Source organism: Mytilus edulis, chromosome 8 (assembly GCF_963676685.1).
Source record: "Mytilus edulis chromosome 8, xbMytEdul2.2, whole genome shotgun sequence".
Taxonomy (NCBI): domain Eukaryota; kingdom Metazoa; phylum Mollusca; class Bivalvia; order Mytilida; family Mytilidae; genus Mytilus; species Mytilus edulis.
The window spans coordinates 65,823,133-65,843,913 of record NC_092351.1 but is presented as its reverse complement, the minus strand read 5'-3'; the positions used below and the strand labels follow the sequence as shown (position 1 = coordinate 65,843,913).

The 20,781-nt window shown below is 31.6% G+C and overlaps 1 protein-coding gene across 1 annotated transcript; it reads right to left on the bottom strand.

Annotated features, from left to right (window-relative positions):
- Nucleotides 1-16,943: 16,943 nt before the first annotated feature.
- On the bottom strand, nucleotides 16,944-19,077 carry LOC139486099 (uncharacterized). The gene is made up of 3 exons (XM_071270804.1): nucleotides 18,661-19,077; nucleotides 17,940-18,014; nucleotides 16,944-17,440 (listed from the first exon to the last, which is right to left on the bottom strand). The coding sequence occupies exons 1-3, from the start codon at nucleotides 18,872-18,874 to the stop codon at nucleotides 16,983-16,985; spliced, it is 747 nt and encodes a 248-aa protein (XP_071126905.1). The 5' UTR covers nucleotides 18,875-19,077; the 3' UTR covers nucleotides 16,944-16,982.
- Between the last annotated feature and the right edge of the window lie 1,704 nt (nucleotides 19,078-20,781).

Sequence of the window (20,781 nt, the reverse complement as noted above, 5' to 3'; positions counted from 1 at the left end):
GATGCGAAAGAGAAACAATGTTATATGGAAGTATAATGAATGGAGTTGAGTATAATGTTGATTTTATTTACAATTTTAAAATTAAATCTGGAGATCACATTATTAACGTTAAAGCGAATTTAAAATATAATGTATACTTTTGGAAAACCGTTTTACAGGCTTATAATTTATTTTAGATACGATAGAATTTGGTTATATAATTTCATTCAATAATGAAGCATGTTGTGTTCATTAACCTTTAAACAAATCAGCTTTTAAGAATGCAATTGTGTTGAAAAGTTTTTATGAAATTCTATAATTGTATCAATGGAATAGTGTGTCCATAATTTGGATTAAATCCGATAAATGTTTCAGTACAAAGTTCGGGTATAGAAAGACGTGTACTAGATTTGAGTCGTGTAAACAAATATAATATATAAAAAAAAAAAACGAAAGATCAAATTTGAAGGTGTTAATGGAGTATAAACCTTTGTACATAATTCAATATATGTATAAATTTTATTTGAAGCATAGATGAGAATTGTGATCATCAAAGATTTCAATTTTTTCCCCCTAGAAATTTGACTAAAATCAGATTATTTACTTTCACCGTTTTACTAGAAAACGATCCGAGTTTTAGTACAATATTGAAGAGCTGTAAGTATTCCGATTGTGGTTTATTTAGACGACTGATAGGGAACGGCAGAAAGTTCTGAAATTTGTGAAATTATGGACTTGCAGGTTAAAAGTGAGCTAGTAAAAATATGGTTTATTTTAAATTATAGTAAGACTAGAGCATATGGACACCAGTTCAAATTAGAATGACTAGGTGTTAATTGTAATTTAAAATAAGGGACAATAGAAATACCTGTTAAAAATTTGAGAGTTTATAAAACGTTATATCTGTTTCATTTGAATGCATTTATTACTATTAATTGTGGAAATTTAGTTAGAGTGGGTTGAAAAATAATTTCAATGTTAACAGCATTTTGCAGTATTTGTCAATTATGATGAGGCTTTTATGTATGACTATCTTGCAGAACTTATTGGGATATTTTTGTATTTTGAAAGACAAAACTTAGGTTTGGGTATTTCAATATGACAAATCTAGTTTAAGGCATCTTTTAGATTTCATAGAATGCCTGAGAGGATTAGTTTTTTTCCGATGCCACCGAATATGCAGATGTACTAGGTAATAAATGTAACACATTTTAAGAGATATAAATCAGAGTGAACCAAAAGTCAAACTTGAAGAGAATTAAAAGCGGTAAGCAATTATATTTTACAATCGTACATAACCTATTTAGTGGATAATTTGTTTAGATTTACACCGATAATTAGAATGTAAAAACTAAAGAAAATAAGAAAAGTTTGTATGAAGTAGGAGCTTCAGACACAGCCTTAGAGTTTTTAACGATATGCTTAAATTGTATTAGATATGATCAAAACTGAATGGATTCCTAGAGATAAATATATAAAAGCTGACAAATTTAGTACAATTTTGATTTCGAAGATCCGGGTGTTTTAGATATTAATTTCAAATAATTTGATCTGTTACGGTGTTCATTCATTTGTGATTTATTTACCGACAGAAGAAATATGGTGTTGTAGTTTGTCTTAAAGTTTTTCACACCTGGTACATTCAGTGTTGATGCATTTGCACATGATTGGTCAGCATTTAATAACTGCATTAGTTTGGATAGTTTCTACGTGTATAATTATTTGATTGATAGGGTTATCTAATTAATTTTATACTGCATATGCGAAAAGCAACAGCTACATTAGTGGTACTTAAGTGAAAATCAGCTGTGAATTGTTTACAGTACGAATATTAAGGCTATATACAATATTTCCGTGATTAGAGAAATCAAATTCCGTTTTTATGCAAGGATCGGACGAATACAGCATTTTTGATATGCAACCATTTAACAGTAATTTGTTAGATTGAATTCGGTCTGCCTACTAATAGTAATTTAGAAGGTATATATTTAAATAAGATACAATTATTAGGGTATGGCACACAGTGTGTACAGTTTATTCTTGAACAATATAGCTGTTCTGTGACATAATATACAGTATTATGATGGACTTTGTATGGAATTTCATGAGCTATGTTGTACCATAGATGAACAGTGTAGCAGTGTGATTAGATGTTGATGTAACTATGTAGGTATGAGATATGTACATGATGTATATATGTATAGACTTTCATGAGTTGTGATGCACAGTGTAACATAAAGTATCACAGTGTGGTTAGAGGTTTCATTATTCACGTGTCGTTAGTTTACGGAGAAATAATTGCATAGGCGGATCCAGGGGGGCCCGGCCCCCCCCCCCCTTTCGTGGGAAAAATTTGGTTGATTATATAGGGAATCACTGAAGCATGACTGGAGCGGGCCCCCCTTAGGTCAGTCAGCGGCCCCCCCTTATGAAAAGTTCTGGATCCACCACTGATGTATGTACAGTATTAGTGTATAGTTTTTATAAGGTTAAGATACGTTATTAAATTATAGCGGAAATTTTCCTCTGATACTATCACTTTATAGGCTGGTGCAGACAGGGCAAGATTCAAGTTTCATTCATATTATGAATGTACTATGATACATGTATTTTTGTTTTTAAAACATACACGTCCGAGTATGTCTGGCGAGACGTCTTGTCGCATTGGATCGGATCCAGGTTTCCAGGTGACCCCTTTATTAGGTTTATTGGGTTGTTCCTAGCCGGCGGGGTAGTTCCTGAGTTATTCATTTTACATTCATGCCAGACATACATAAGGTATTGTTTGTATATGATTCACATTATTTTAGTCAAGTTGTACCTAATAGTTCATGTATATATCCTGGTTTCGTTTTGGGAAAAATTGTGGTCTTTGTTTTTTTCATATGTTATTTAGATATGAGATATGTATAGGTATAGACTTTCACGAGCTATGTTGTACAGTGTACCATAAAGAATCACAGTGTGATTAGAAATTGATGTATGTAGATATGAGATATGTATATGTTTTGACTTTCATGAGCTATGTTGCACAATGTAACATAAAGAATCACACAGTGTGATTAGAAGTCATATATAGATATGAAGTATGTATATATCTATAGAAGTTTAAAGTTTATCTAATTTACATACATGTATATATGAAGTTTTTGATTGTTTTCTTTTATTTGCAGAATCAATGGAAACAGTCTGGGAAATTATCCAATGATTCAAGATTTGAAAAATTGTCTTTGCTTACCATCTCATGTGGAAGCGTCAGTCTAGTTCACTATATATCTATACCGTTATGAAATATAAATTTTATTTTGGAAAATTACGTTTTTGGTGTTCCGATTGTCGACTTGGATATGAGATAAGTCCTGTTAAGTGGTTAAAGGTTTATCTGAAATTAACTTGTTTAGAATCTGATTCAGAATCTGATTTCATTTTCGTTTTGTGTTCTCTTTGAAGTCGCGAAGTGTTTACTAGCTAAGAGAAGATAATACACTTTTATCGTACTATAGAGCTCGTGATGTCAGTTTGAAGATGGTTATATGAAGAAATTTTTTAGATCATCAGTTGGTAATATCTTTTTATATCTGAATCTTATTCTGAACTGTTTCATTTCCTTTGTTTCGATGTTACTCCGAGCAACTAATCCTATATCTGTGTTTGTTTTGTTTATAGCCTATTGAATTTAGAGATTAAATACTTTAAATTCGGACGAGCAGGGGGGAGAATTTAAATATATTTTATTTCGTTTGAAATTTGGGTTTTCCCGTTTGATATTAGTGGTAATTATTTATAGATGGGAACTAGTATAACTAGTTCTGCAACAGTATGTACTATTTATAGAGTTTGAGTTCGGGTGTATAATGCACGAGGAAAGGTTTGGCGGTTTCTACGGGTGGGATTTAATGGTACTATAATTGAAGTTGGTCACATTGGTATATTGACAGTTGCTGCTATGTTTATCACATACGTACAGGCGTTGGAGGTATTAACCGAGGAAAAAGAAAAGATGCGAATGAGAAACAATGTTATGTGTCATGGATTTATATGTCAGTGGTTTGGATCGAAGAAATATGTACAAGAAAGTAAAATAAAATATTGTGTCGCAAGAGAAAATGATATGTTACTGCGAGCAACTAATCCTATATCTGTGTTTATATTGTTTATAGGCTATTGAATTTAGAGATTAAATACTTTAAATTCGGACGAGCAGGGCGAGGGAGAATTTAACATGACGTAAATCGAGTGCTAATCTCATTTTACCTGAACTTTGTACAGATACCGTGAAAGGATTCACAACAAAAGGTGGACATGTGACTTCTTTAATACAATGTGTGTCAAGTAACTTGGATATGGATTTTTCGACAAAATCAGAATATTTAATAGCAGACATATTATTTCGTAAAAATGCCAAATTTGGTTCTCTAACAAATGGTATTCTATATCCTAAATTTATAGTATCAATAATAAAATCATTTGCACATAAAACATTTTTCCAGAACTCAACATTTCTTCTTAAATTGCCTTTGACATTAATAAGTGTTTTTCCCCTCTGTCTCATAATTGTTAATAATATCGAAACTATACTCAACTTCATTAATAACTGATGACTGTGAAGAATTCACCTAATGTTGATTTTGGCATCTGTTCTTTTGGTGCGCTGACAGTTGCAGATGGGACTCCTTGCAGTGACCAGGTTGGTTGCAGTTAAAGTAGACTACTGATTGAAAATTGCTGTTTGATTTACCACGGTTCTCGTCATTGGCGTTGAATTGGCTAAAGCCACGAAAAAATACTTTGGTGTTGAATTTTGTACCATTGTTGTCTGAAAGGCCATTACCATTTGTTGATTTTTCCATCGGACGATCATATGGTTTGAAATTCCTTCTCCTTTTATTAACTCTGGTGATCGCGGACCGTAAATTGACGGCATCGTCCTTATTATCAGCCAAAGGACTATCCAAATACTCTTGAACCGTATCCCAACCATGCTTATCGGCAATTTTTAGAATTTTATTGCGTTTTCTTAATGTCTCTTTCTCTTCTGAAATTAGGCATGCTACGTCGTCCAAAGAATTAAACTTAACAAAACTGTCAATTTTGGGCAATTTATCCGAACGTTCAAGATTTAAACTGTGCTGCATGCGGTTACGTTCGCTCTTGAATGTATAATCTGTTGCATCTACTCCAGTAGCTTTCTCCGACTTCTCGTTAGCAAAACGGCTCTCAAAATGTTGAATAATGTTGTTCTTTTGTTGCTCTAACGAGTTGCTTCATACGGTAGAGAAGAGTGAAACAGCACCGTCTGTCGACAAATCAGTATTAACTCCACTGAATTCTGTCAGATCTCTCACATCTAGATCTGGATCGGAATTTGACATAACGCAGTCAGGAATAAACTGCGAACTGTCGTAGTTACTGTGAGCACTTTCGATAAATGACACCCACAAATGTTGTTTATATAATATAACAGGACCCCACCTTTTAAACCGCCAAAGTATTTCACGTGCATATTTTACCCATCTATATTTAACAAGAACTCGTTATACAACTACTCTCACTGACCAGTCTTGAACTTATAAATAGTCTAACTATACCACAGGGGAAAAACCAAGTCTCAACGAAAAGAAATTTAATGAATCCTTTCTCAAATCTACCACATTAGATCGACAACTTTTATAGTAAATAAATTTTGTTATTCGTTTGATGTGGATAATCGTGTCATTTTGTCATTTGATTTAGGACTTTCCGCTTTGAATTTTCCTCGGAGTTTAGTATTTTTGTGAATTTACTTTTGTCCATTAAAACTGATCTTTGTATAATTAAATTTTCTTTCTTCGTGTACATCTGTATTTGTTTATGTATCTTTAAAATTTCCATGTTGTGATGTTACACAATTGTTTCAGATATTGTTGAAGGTTTGGTACCATTAAAACGTTTAAACCTGTTGCAATTATTTGCATCTGTCCTGAGTCAAGAATTTAATTTTAAGTAGTTGTCGTTTGTTGATGTGGTTCATAAGTGTTTCTCGTTTCTTTTTTTTTATATAGATTAGACCATTGGTTTTTCCCGTTTGAATGGTACAACACTATTAATTTTCGAGCCCTTTATAGCTTGCTGCTCGGTGCGAGCCAATTGTAACTTGAATGGACGGTTGTCTCATTGACACTTATACCACATTTTCTTATATCTATTGGTTTTGAGTGATAACAATGATCGCTACATTACTTTATTACTTTATTGAATAATGAACATTATTTTTTTTTGTAAATGGTCACGGTTGATGTCTTTAAGAAATAGTATCTTGAAATTGATTTTAGACACGCTAAATATCCTTCACGTCTTTTATATTGCATCTGCAATTGCAACTTCGAATAATTATGGAAAAACAGAACATGGTTTATCGGATCTTAACAAAAATCAATACAACTTAACCAAATCTTAACATTATGTTTCAATATATAATTATTATTTTGCGTGAGAGTAATACCATCCTCAGATTTGATGATATATGACAACCAATATCAATAATTCCTAAAAACGATATATGCGATGGTTATTTTTAATCCGACAAAGTAAAATATATATACATGAATGAATATACAAAATAAACATCCATTATGCAATAAAGTGAAACTATAAACTATGTATATAAATAAAAGTAAAAGACATAATGAGTAACCGAAGACGGCGTATTTCTAAATTTAAAAAAAAATGTAATGTGTTATAGTATGTTATAAATCAATTATGAGTATTTGTGTCATATTGGTGAATATAATTTTGACAGCTAGTCCTCCTAAATAATGTTAGTACAGCTCAACATTACCAATTTAGTAAAGATATTTTTTGTCTTGTATTTGAATAATTTAATCAAACATCGCGAGCTCATTAAACCATATCCATTATATCTACATTGCTAAAAAAAATCATTAACATATGTATTCAAACACGTATTTTAATAGTATATTGACAAATCATACAACTTATTTTCTCAATAAACCGAGATCAGACCCTTGATATTCTTATTTAGAACGTGTTCCTCTTTCTTTTGATTTGTATTTGAATAAAAAGGATATATGGGGTAAACCCCAAGGAATCACCTACCGTGAAAATATAATAAAAAAAAATATACAAACTTGAAACAGTTGAAAAGTTTTACAATTTGGGTGTTCGTACTAAAAAGTGCGCATTACTTATTCGCATCACAAAAAGAGAATGGAGAAGTATTTCCCCATAGTTATTTCCATGAGATGTGTGGCATAGCAGACCATTGTTTTTAATAGCACACATTCTATTTTAGGATCGTAGAATGGAGATGTCTTCTCCCCGTGTAGTTCCCAGGAGATGCATGGCAGTGGAGACTATTGTTTACGTTACTGGAGGAGAAATCTACAACAGAAACTATCTAAACTGTGTTGAAGGATATAATCTTGAAAATGGATCTTGATTGAAACTTAAAGATCTACCATTCTCCAGGTGTCACCACTGTTCAGTTGTGTCAGAAGACATGCACCTTTATATAGCTGGTACCTTAAATATAGTATTGTATAAATAAAGGCAACAGTAGTATACCGCTGTTCAAAACTCATAAATCTATGGACAAAAAACAAAATCGGGGTAATAAACTAAAACCGAGGGAAACACATTAAATAAAGAGGAGAACAACGACACAACACTAAAATGTAACACACACAGAAACGGACCAAGCATCAGACAAAATCCCACGAGAATAACAAATATAACATCAAAACCAAATACATGAATTTGGGATAGACAAGTACCGTGACACGTCTTATCGCAATGTGAAATTACACCCAAAAATAAGAGAAAACAAACGACGCAACGTTAAAATGTAACACACACAGAAACGAACAATAATATAACAATGGCCATATTCCTGACTTGGTACAGAACATTTTTAAAGGAAAAAATGGTGGGTTGAACCTGATTTTGTGGCATGCCAAACTTCGCACTTTTATGGCAATGTTAAATATAACATTGAAATGACAACATAATATTACAGGACTACAATACAAATAAATAGGAGAACGTATTAGACAAAGAAACTCATGATTAATGAATAACAAAAAGCATCAGGTTTAAAATTCAATGCGTCAAAAGCGTGCCTCGTCCACACAAGACTCACCAGTGACGCCCAGATATAAAAGATCGAAAGCGAAAAAAAGTACAAAGTTGTACAGCACTGAAGATCAAAAGTTGAAAAAGGCTGTGTCAAATACGGCTATGTTTTTATGCTTGGGATAAGAACATCCTTACTATTTAGAACAATAAATGCTATTGCAAACAGTAAATTTTATCAAATAAATATAACAGATATACATAATGAAACTGAAGTATTAACTCATTACAGAAAACAAACACGAATACATAATGCAAAGACCAACACAGAATAGACACATCCGACTCAGTCCAGGCCTCAACGCAGTAAATTGTTAAAATGACGTCACATACGATGGTGAAAAGGCATTAAAAATTACGTCACATTTGAATTAATGAAATTTCTGAAACAGCAGAAGGATGACGTCACATATGAAAAACTATATCTTAAAAGTAAGATAGAATTAAGATTGATTAAAGATTATAATAGAACTAAATACTGATATTGCATTTAAACACAATGCATATTGCAATACTTATTAATAGCAATTAACTATAATATATATATGTCCAGTTTGTTATGAATCCAACTTCAAACGTAAATTATCGTACAGATTACGTTGACCAAAATTAAATCTAATAAATGACGGCGGTGATTAATTTTTCTTTCCATAACACATAAATATAATAGAAAAGACGTCAACACATTTGACAAAATCCGATGAGAATTACAAATATAACATTAAACATTTAAACTAAATACATGAATTTGGGATAGACAAGTACCGTAACACGTCTTATAGTAATGCGAATTCACACTCAGCAAAACAGTCACAATCGGGAATAAGTCACGTTTGGTAATTAAAAGATTAGACGACATAATGACAAACCACAATCTACCATGTGGTAAAAATGTCCTTAGCTAGTTTGGTTAAAGACACATCGTATGGATCCACCAATTCGTGATGGTGTCCATAAAATTTACGGAGTGTCAATTTTAATCTGTCCTCCTCATAACATTGTTGGAGTATTAGAGATACAGTTTCAATGAAATCATGCACTTCAGTTTGGATTTTAGACTGAAATTTTATTCATAAAAAATTTTATTAAAAAAATCATTAAAATAAATTATATAAGCATAAAGAAATTTTATTAAAACTGAAAATATTTTAGTATGAGTGGTTTATGGTACGATATACATTTGCCTCTTTTTTGTTCATAAATATGTGTATGAGGTCCTGTGCTATATTTCAGGTGACAGTTGGACCAATTTACCCAGAACTCTTTGCTTTAATTCAGGTAGTTGTAACAAAGCGAATGTTGTTGTCAACAATGTAATGATATATATGAGATATCTAGATAAGTGGATCAAGGTGGCATCATTAAATACTCCACGGGCAAAGTTTGGTAAGTGCATAAAGGTAACACCAATTAATACTCTGTGGTCGAAATTTCGAAAGTGGATAAAGGTTGCTTCATTAAAAACTACACCGGCAAAGTATTAACATTCATAATTAAAACTCAACAGGCAGAGTTTGATAAGTTGATTAAATGGCATCATAAAATACTCCACACACAAAGTTTTGTAAATGTATGAAGGTGGCATTACTGAATACATCATAAAAAAATTGCTGGAAAAGTATTTTAATTTGTTGGTTTATGGATTAGTTACGCGTAAAAGTTAGTCGGTTTAGAAAGCAAAATATGTTTAGAATATATTGTAGAACAAATGTATAGTTCAGCTTTCTAATAATATGTTTTATTTGATTCTCTTTTTTGCAACTATTTCTTCAAATTTAGTTCAAAATATAATTGCTTAGCTGTTACAATGCATGCCATCATCATGAAAATATTATATAGAAAACCAATGATTGAGCAACATGAATCAACGAAAAGCAAAGGGAAGGTTTTTTCTGCTCCACATATGGCACCTGTGGTGTTGCTCAAGACATACAGTCCGTTAATTTAGTGACAAGTCACATTTATTATTTTCACAATGAATGAAAAGCATAAGAGCTAGTGTTTGTTACAAGTTGAACACATCCATGTTCCTCTGTAACAGATATTTCATATAAATGGACCAATTCACAAGGAAATTTGATAACATTTTAGGGAGAGAATTTTCAACTATGAAGTTATGTTTGTATATTGTAGCTATGGCTGCTTTAAATGGTTATATTTATGCCATTGGTGGATTTGATGGAACATCCAGGCTGTCCACTGTAGAGAAGTACTGTCCTAAGACCAACAAGTGGTCATTTGTAGCCTCATTGGCCCTACCTACATCAAGGATATTTGCTGTTGGTCTAAATGGATTCCTATATGCGGCTGGTATGTAAGTCAAGGAACATAGCTAATATTTTGGTAGTATTGGAAGGACTTTGTAAATTTACTTGTATTATTTGTATACTATCAACATGCAGTAATACAGAAATTTTACTGTAGTTTTAATTTTCCTAAAATATTGATTTTCAAAACAACCATTTTCCAAAATGACTGATTGAATAAGAATGATTTGTATATTTTACATTAGTAAAGAGATAACCACACTGTATTTTAAGATGGGCCTATGTAAAATAGAAGCTTCTCTGTTGCATTAATGACAGCAAAACCAGTGTTTTTAGTGTTATGAGAAAGCCTTAAATATAATACAACTATGTGTCTTAATTTGTCTATCATAGTTGACTTTAAGTGTACGTAAGTCCTAACCTAGTTAGTAAGATATAAGTTTATTAACATATTTTAATTCAAAACATTATTGCCCTAGACAACTAATGTTACTTTAGATTTTAATTTTTATTTCTACCTAGGAGGTGATGTAGATACAGGAAACTCCACAATGGTGGACGCTTTTATCAGATATAATCCTGTCTGTGATGTCTGGGAAAATGTAAGATCCATTATCATTGTCATGTTAATTCAATGTCAAATGTAGGAAATATCATTTGTTATTGTATGATTATAAAAATTCTATTTTCTCATAGGCCAAAATTGTTGGCCTCAATGAGTATCACATATGCGGGGTCTATAATTTATTGTATCAATCTCATTGAAAGTCAATAATTGTAAAATGTCTGCGATAGGTTACATCAATGAGCTGCTTCTCTTTATATCTCATCACTGGTTGAAAGCATCATTTGTAGATTTTTATGGCTAATAAGAGCTGGATATTTGATATATATTGGTATGGTTACTATAACCCAATATAAAAAAAACACAAAAGACATTGGTAAAGCTCAATGTTAAGAGAATTTTCAAACAGTAGCGTTCAAAGAAAGGTAAGGTTGCAAATTGAAAATTCAAATGAATGGAATTATATAACTCTTATAATTTAGTATGCCATTCTCCAAAAATTACAACATTTCATGCAAGACTCATATATTTGAACAAAACTTAAATTATCAGATTATCTTGTGCTGCCATGTGATTCAGATACTAACTATGATCACAGTTTATTCATGACTGCTTTTCAAAAACATCAAATTTGTATAAAAATTATATTTCAGTTAAAAAACATGTCATTCTCGAGAGCAGTAAGTGGACTGGTTACCTTGAAAGGGAAGATATATGCTGTAGGTGGGATAACAGAAGGGGTGTATTCCAGTAAAGACCTAAAATGTTATGACCCAGACACAGATGTATGGACATGTCTGTCTTCAATGATGGAATCCAAGTTTTATCCATGTGAGAAGTTTTTTTTTCAGTGACTAAGTTTATATATGATTCTTAAGGAAAGTAATATAAGGATGACTTGCTATTTATCATGTATGTTTTTATAGACTTACAAGATAAATGATATATCATTACACTCTTGTTTCACAAATTATTTATCCAAATCCATTTGAAAAAACAAATTATAGTTTGATCAGTTAAAAACCTGTTAACTGAAAGATCAAACTCACAGTAAATTGCTGTGTTTGTGAACACTGCTTACAAATTTAAGAATATGGGACATGTTTTAGATTTACAAATTTATGCAGGTTTATTTTTGATGTCGATTGATGTTGACCATTTTCCAAGGTGATAGCACAACGGTTCAAATGATAAATTATCACTAGTGCACATGACACACTGAAGTTATGATTAAAAAGTTCTTTATTACATACTGTAATCCAAATTTAGCCATCCTTAGTAAAAAAAAAAATGCATAGTAAATATTTTATAGAATTTAGTAAAATACAAGTGATACTGTGAATTCAGATATTTTTGTATTTTTCTTTAATATTTAAGCAATAATCAAACACGCAAGTTTAATTATAAAATATATTAGTAAATCACACAAATGATGCTATAATAATTTAAAATGCAAGTTTGAATTTTCCTGAAACCTTCATCGCAGCTTTCACAATGATCAAAACATTGCAAATTTCCTGAATTTGCAGTACTAAGTCAAAATCTTATGATTTATTTGTTTTCAAATTGATAAAAGTAGTAACACATTCATAAATCTTTTGTAGGAGTAACAGCATTTAACAATCAGATATTTGTGCTTGGTGGTAATGATGGAGGGAACTAATTCTACTCTAACATAGAAAGTTATGACACTACGGACGACAAATGGAAAGTTATGGCATCATTAGCTGTGCCCTACGGAAGATGTTGGTTCACAGCTGTCGCCATGGGAACACAGCAGACATGATATTTCATGGAAAGTGTGTGAAGAATGCAAGCTTTTTCTCATTGAATTAGAATGTTGAAACTGTGTGGAAACAATTGTTCGTATATGAAATGAAAGGAAGTTTTGAAGAACAGTTTTGTTACAAGTCATTTCTCCACCAGAAAATTTCTAAATTTGCAAACTATTTTTCTCATTAATCTATAGTTAACATTATTTTAAGCCCTATAATCCAATTTTTGATGTGTTGTTTTATGCCCCAGCTATCATAGAAGAGGGGTATCATGTTTTCTAGTCTGTCCCTCTGTTTGCTTGTTAGTATGTTCATTCGTTGGTCCCATTTCAGGTTCACGTTTTTAGTTAAGGTAGTTTTTTGTCGAGCCTGCGATAGTGCTCAGGTGGCGGATACGGCAGCGGCGTTAGCTAACTTCTTAAAAGCTTAATATTTTAGAGGTGGAAGACCTGGATGTTTCATACTTTGTATATAGATGCCTCATGTTACGAAGTTTCCATCAGTCACATGTCCAATGTCCTTGACCTCATTTTCATGGTTCAGTGACTACTTGAAAAGAGGTTAAGACTTTTTGTAATGTTAAATTCTCTCTTTATATAAGTAATAGGACAACTATATTTGGTATGTGCGTACCTTGCAAGTCCTCATCCCCGTCAGACAGTTTACACTTAACCTCGACCTCATTTCATGGATCAGTGAACAAGGTTAAGTTTTGGTGGTCAAGTCAATATCTCAGATACTATAAGCAATAGGGCTAGTATATTTGGTGTACAGAAGGACTGTCAGGTGTATATGTCCAACTGGCAGGTGTCATCTGACCTTGACCTTATTTTCATGGTTCAGTGTTTATAGTTAGGTTTTGGTGTTTTTATCTGTTTTTCTTATACTATATGCAATAGGTCTTCTATATTTGGTGTATGGAATGATTGTAAGGTGTACATGTCTAGCTGGCAGGTGTCATCTGACCTTGACCTCATTTTCATGGTTCAGTGGTCAAAGTTAAGTAAAAGATTTTGAGTTTTTTTTTTTTTTCTATACTATATTTGGTGCATGGAATTATTTTATGATCTAAATGTCAGTCTTGCAGATTTTATTTGACCTTGACCTCATTTTCACAGTTCAGTGCTCAGTGTTAAGTTTTTGTGTTTTGGTCTGTTTTTCTTAAACTGTAAGCAATAGGTCAACTATAGTTGTTGTATGGAAGAATTTTTAGCTGTGCATGCCTGCCTGGCATGGTTCATCTGACCTTGACCTCATTTTTATGGTTCATTGGTCAATGTTTAGTTTTCTTGATTAATTTTAAGTGTATGTGACAGTTGTAATAAAGCTTTATATTTAAGAATATCAACATTATATCAATGATTGGTAAAGATGGTGAGACATTTCAGCGTGTGCACTCTTGTTTTTTTGTTGTTGTTTTTTTTTTACATGTATATCATACTTTATTGAGTAGTTTTCGACATTTTTTAGAGGATACATCTCTGTAGGAAAGTTGTGAATTATATCACATCTTTTTTTTTTTATATTTAAAAAAAATATATTAATCTGAACATTTTCTGGTAAAGATATGACTTGTAACAAATATTACATTTTAGACAAATATACAAGAGATGTATGAGATTTACATGTATAATATAATGTTATCTAGTTAAAAGTCTATCTGGTTGAAAAAGCAACACATAGTAATCCTACATTCCTTCAGTGGCGGCTGTGTCCAGAAATATTTACTCTGCGGTTAAAGTTTTTGAAATTTTAAATAACCTTTCTTAAACTAATCTGGATTTATGATCATAAGAAATTATTCAGAGTTAAATTTGTAAAAACAAAAAAAATCTGTATTTAACTTATAAATTGAATTAAATGGAAACTATTCATTCAATCTGTGGTTAAAGTTTTTAAAATTTTGATAATTTTCTTAACCTATTTTGGATTTCTACCAAACTTGGACAGAAGCTTGTTTATGATCAAAATCTAGTTTTCTAGTTTTCTAGTATCTAGAAGGAAATTTTGAACTAATTTATCCGTATTTTACTTAAAAATGGACTAAGTTTTTCTTCCAGTTAACATTACATACAGTCAGAAGTTAACGATTTATAACATTGATTAGATTCATAAACTATCCTGTATTTACCAAACTTGGACAGAAGCTTCTTTTAATCAAAAGATAGTATCACAAGGAATATTTTTTATTTTTTTCCTTCTAATTTTTTTTTAGCCTGCGATTTAACAGCAAAAGAAACCGAGACACTGGGTTCTGTGGAACCCTTACACATTTTTGTACATTGGGTCATAATTGTTTGTTTATTTACTTTTCATTGTTCATTTAACACATTGAATTTGACATGTTTTTTTCATGTTTTAATTGAGTTTGGGCAAGTATTTCCAAAAGTTTGAAGAAATTTGACATCTTTTGAATAAGGAAAATACAGATTTCTACTGCCTTAAGTTAATTATCTTTTCCTTTGTACCATCATTCATGTTTTGTATATGTCATGTCACACTTATATTTCCAAAATCAGAATATCAAATATCAAATATTATTAATATTTTACACAATGCAATGGACCATTGGTACAAGTGCATATGAATAAGATCATTCTGGGTTTAGCATACAGGGTTTGAATACCTCTAAACATGTCATTACTGACAGTGACTAAAATCAAAGTTAAGCAAGACATTACTGATTCAATATAAGAATGAATTTACATTTTGTTAGTTTTACACATAATTTATAAGAGTTTTTTTTGTGTGTGTGGTTAAACCAGTGAGTTTGTATCTGAAATTGACTAATTGACTAATTTCAGACAATGTCAAAACCAAATGAAATGTTTTCATTGAAATCTTGACAAGAAAAAGTGGAAAAGTTACTGTGATAGATTTTGTAGATCATTTTTTACTCATGTTAAATTTATTGTCCCATTTCTCTATGTTGTAATTTTTAAGAATTGTAAATTTTAAAACAAGTTGCTTACTGTTGTTTGTTTCATGTTAGAAATGGATTATGTCACATTATTTGTTATAATAAATAAATGTCATGAATTGATTAAAATTTGTAATTTGTTTATTTTGTATAACTTATGCAATGTAATTACTTTGAACAATTTTACAGTATGATGCTTATCCATAATAATATTTAGAATTTTCACTTAAAAGTAATTTGTTACTCAATGCAAGTTGTACATGATGGTGTTACATTAATAATAATAATACAAATTTAGTGAGATTAAGTATATCTGACATGCTGAAGTCTGACCATGAAAAAAGTTTTGACCATGGAAACCATATCAGTTGTAAAAAGTAAAATAACAAAAAAAAAAAAAAAATCTGAGGAAAAGTCAAGAAAGTCTGTAATCAAATGGCAAAAATCAAAAGCTCAAACGTATCCTACGAAAGGGTAACAACTGTCAAGTTTCTGACTTCTAAAGGCTTCTCTTTAATATGAGAAAATGGTGGATTCGACCTGGTTTTGTAGCTAGCTTAACCTCTCACTTGTATGACAGTCAGATCACTACAGTTTGAATTTCAATTGGTGTCTTTTGCCTTTTTTTTTGCATAGTTTATCAGATATATTACAATCCGATGAGAAGTTATCATCATCCTAAAAATAAAGAGCATCATGTAAAATCTTGAATTTTGTCTACTCTTATATATCAGTGTCGATTTGTGTAAAGTATATTAACCACACCACTGAAAACTAAAGATATGCAACTTGAACCTCACTAGGACTAAAATCGTGTGTATTGAAGGGTTAGCAGTGACTGTCCTACCCCAACAATGGAATCATCTATCGTATTCTGATTATCTCTCCGCCAAATCATCATGGCAGCAAACCAACTTCCATAAAGAATTTTGATGAGGAAAACTGTTAGAGGTCAAATTCATGTTTATGAATAGTGAAATAACAATAAAAAGATAAATATAATGAAATATATGTAAATCTTGCATTGCCATGATGGAATCACCCGATAAGTTTTGCGAAGAACAGAATTTAATAATAAAAAAAAACGAGATTCAATGTGCATCTCGTCTTATGAAATGTGACTGCAAAATGTGTCCCACGGACCTATCCAGGCCACTATTAGAACGACCGAATTAATGAACGCAGTCTGCCATAACGGAGATTTAAACATAATCTTAGCATCATTTGAAGGTAATTAACCTAAACCAAAAGGAAATAGATATTTTTATCAATGCATTTGAAAATTTAGCCTTTCGAATAATACTACGTTTCTTTTATGGTTCAATATATATTTCAATCGTTCGAATTCATTTAGAACACACCACGCACGTTAAAGGGTATCCATTACGGTAAGGAGGACATGGAAGTGATCCACATCGGGCGACAACATCATAAAACAAATAACCCCTGTCGTCGGCCCGTCCGCCGTGAATGTATTCTTGATTAAAATCTACACATAAATAAGTGGAAGCGCCAGCATGTCCAGCATACCCTGTAGCTAGATTTCCTTTATACTGTAATTTCCATCCTTTATTGCATGTTGTTTTTCCAGGTATCATAATTGTAGTTCCGGATTGAACGAGACAGACACTACATGGAACATCCTGCGAAACAGAATTCGAACCAAAGACATTGGTCTGATATTCTGTTCCATATATGTAAGCGCTATTTGTACCACTTGTTTTCACGAAATTAGGGTTAGTTGGTAGACATACAGGTTCTGCAGGTCTTCCTGGATGGCTGTAATAACCGCCACCTGTGTATCCTGTAAGTAAACAAGAGAGTACTTACACACATATGTCTTACCTTTACAATCGGTAAGAATAACAAGTATGTTGGAAAACAAAAAGCCAAACAACATATCTTGAACTGCAAATTATACGACAGAACTATAATAACATGGATAATGAGGTGGATGTAATTTTGAAATTAGAGAAAACCAGCCTCAAAAGTAAAATGCGTAGTAGCACGGTTCATATTTGTGGTGTTATTCTTATACTTCAATGAGACAAAACAACACAGAAAAAATAAGGAAACAATTTAAATCGATAATTCAACATCTCCTCTTCCAGAATAGATTGATATCATTGTTTTCTGGATATGCATGATATATGATGAATGAAATCTTGTAATCGACACAACAAATTGTGAGTTGATAAGATTAAGACATAATAACATTTTATTTATCTTAATACTCATTCGGTTTGCATTTCAATGTAGAAACTAAAGCAAAGACAACGAGTGAAATTTGTATGTGCACTTACCAGAATATACCAGTTTAGTTCCACTTATTGATGGACAGGTCGTTCTTCCCCACCGAACATACGTATGTCCTCCACCTGTAAATTATAACCTTATTTTAATTATAAGTAGATGTGACATGATTGACAATAAGGATTTCAGCAACGAGGAAAACACAAAACTATAAAATGACCTATTGTGACAAAATGTAAAAATATCTAAAGTAAAAATCAACGTTGAACTTAACAAATAACTCTTACGTATGTTTATTCTTAGACACTCGTGAAATTACAAACAAACAGATAATTACAAGTTGTTCCCATATTACAAAGGGTAATGATTTATTAGTAACACAATAATACATGACTTTGATTTCCCGTATACATCTCATTTTTGTAAAACATATAATGCAAAGGGAAATAGCCATCAAAGTGGAAAATGAATTTACAGAATACTTTTTAGGCAAATGCTACTTCTGCTCATACCATCAATCCAGTAATTTCTGTATATGGTTATTTTGTCTAATGATAAAACATATTGTTATCATTTTTACCTGGAAATAATGTTTACATACAGAATTTGACTAATTTCAAAGAGTGTCTTTCTAATGACTTATTGTAACATATTTTATTGTTTTGTATCTGTATACTTTGTAGCTAGATTAAACTGAATAACAGTAGCTTTCTGGCATATTACGCAAGAGTTGTGGACTCTATGAAGCATTGTGGACATTCCAGTACTTACCAATGTTACTGTAGGCTCTTTTTATCTGATCAATTTGCTTTTCTAGTTTGCTTTTGTCTACGTCTACTTTTTTCATCAGATGATCGACCTTCTTTTTGACTGCGATAACTTTTAAGTTTATGTCATCGAGCAATTTGTTATCTTTATCCATAGCACTATTTACGCAGTTTGATTTTAGAGAAATAATGTTTTTTTTGGTTTTCAATGGCAACATCTTGGAGTTTCTCTATACGTGCCCCTAAAGCAGTCAACTGTTTTGATATTAACCACATCAATGGACTGTCCTTCCCTTCATTTTCCGAATCACTTCTTTTTGATACAGATTCAGTAAACACACCAGAATACAAAATACAGGACACAAACACAAAAAACTTCATTTCTGCTCTTCAAGCAGCTTTCCACAATATACAAAAAAGTCCCAGAAAAGTGAATCTCTGAAGTATCAGTGACAAACATATGTTGATAAAAATCAATAGTGTTTTTCAGGAGTATGTGAAGTAGTGCATGAAAGGTATGTTTTATCGACAAAAAATCGGCTACTAGTATAACATGACTTAAAAGAAAATTTAAACAATAACTAAAGAGTATGAAATATTGCCAAGTCCTTTATCTATTACTGAATCAGGTAAGGGCATCCTTCGTTCGCATGAACAGATTATAATTACTGAATGCCGCACATATCTATTACTTTAAATATGGTTAGTCTAATTAGTTATTAAATGCACCAGGCTAAACTATTCGGTTAATATATCCTTTTGAAGTTTGTCAAATTGTATAAATCAAATTAAAAGTAGTTATATCTTATTGTCTTTGTCAATTTTCATATTTTACATATCAGTTTCTTTAATACTTTTGTGATAAAACACTTATAATGTTTACTGACATGATCAATGTTACATAATTTTATAATGATTGTTGGAGACCCCAAAAACGTAGGACATACGACCGACGAGCTTTAGCAATAACGTCTTTTAATAAACAGTTAACAGAGGTTATTCCCATTCAAGAAATGAAAACTATTTGCATACTTTTAATCAAATTTTCCAAAGCAGTAACACTTTTGTATGGTGGCCGGTTAAGACCATTTCGCGTTTTCGCGTTTTCGATTTACAAAATGAGCATGAAATGAAAGATTATGTATTTCTTTTTTTAAAATGTCAAAAATAGGATTTCAAGCAAATTGTATATTCAAAGGCATTTAATACAAATGCATCTGTTTTTAAGTTTGTTCAAAGTATGTAAAGGAATTGTCAAATTTATGAAAATATTTAAAAGTACGTCACAGATATGAAGTTTATATGAAAATCATTTGAATGACTTATACTTTGTAGTCTTGTCTCCAATTATATTTAAAATGTTATGTTATAATAACATGTATATCGCGAAAAGGCGAAATCGCTAAAAGGCGAAAAGGCGAAAAAGACGAAATCGCGAAGTCGAAAACGCGAAAACGCGAAATCGGAAAGAAAAATTATTTCGCGTTTTCGACTTCGCTTTTTCGCATTTTGCGTTTTCGACTTCGCTTTTTCGGGGTTTTGCGTTTTCGCCCTAAAGAATATGAAGGGCGAAAACGCCAAAACGCGAAATGGCCTTAACCAGACACCATACATTTGTGCATTACTAACATTTTCATTACTTATTCAGTTAAGAAAAAAAATAATTCAATATATTAAAACTACTGAAACCACTGGATACTAAGTAGAATAAATGACCAATTACAAAAGCACATTACTTCCCACGAACCCACTTTTATTTTTAATGTGAGTTTGAATTCTTCTATTTACCTTTTATTTAACGGGTCGTAGGCTAGAGTAGGTTTACTGAACAACAAAGACTCAAGAAGTGTTATGTTACTTTAATAGTCTTTAACCAATTGTAACGGTAGGAAATTGTACATTGCGCGTATGGCGCAAATGTAAAATTTCAGTCATGGTACTTATGATTAGTTTAATAATCGTGGATTCACATTTCAGCAGTAAACATTAGAATCTAAAGATCCATGACCTTTATAAAGTTCCGTCATATATGATAAACATTTATCATTATAGTAAATATAAAATTTAGGAGTTTCCATTTTTGTCCCTCTTTAAGATGTAATTACCACACATTTTAAAATAAACC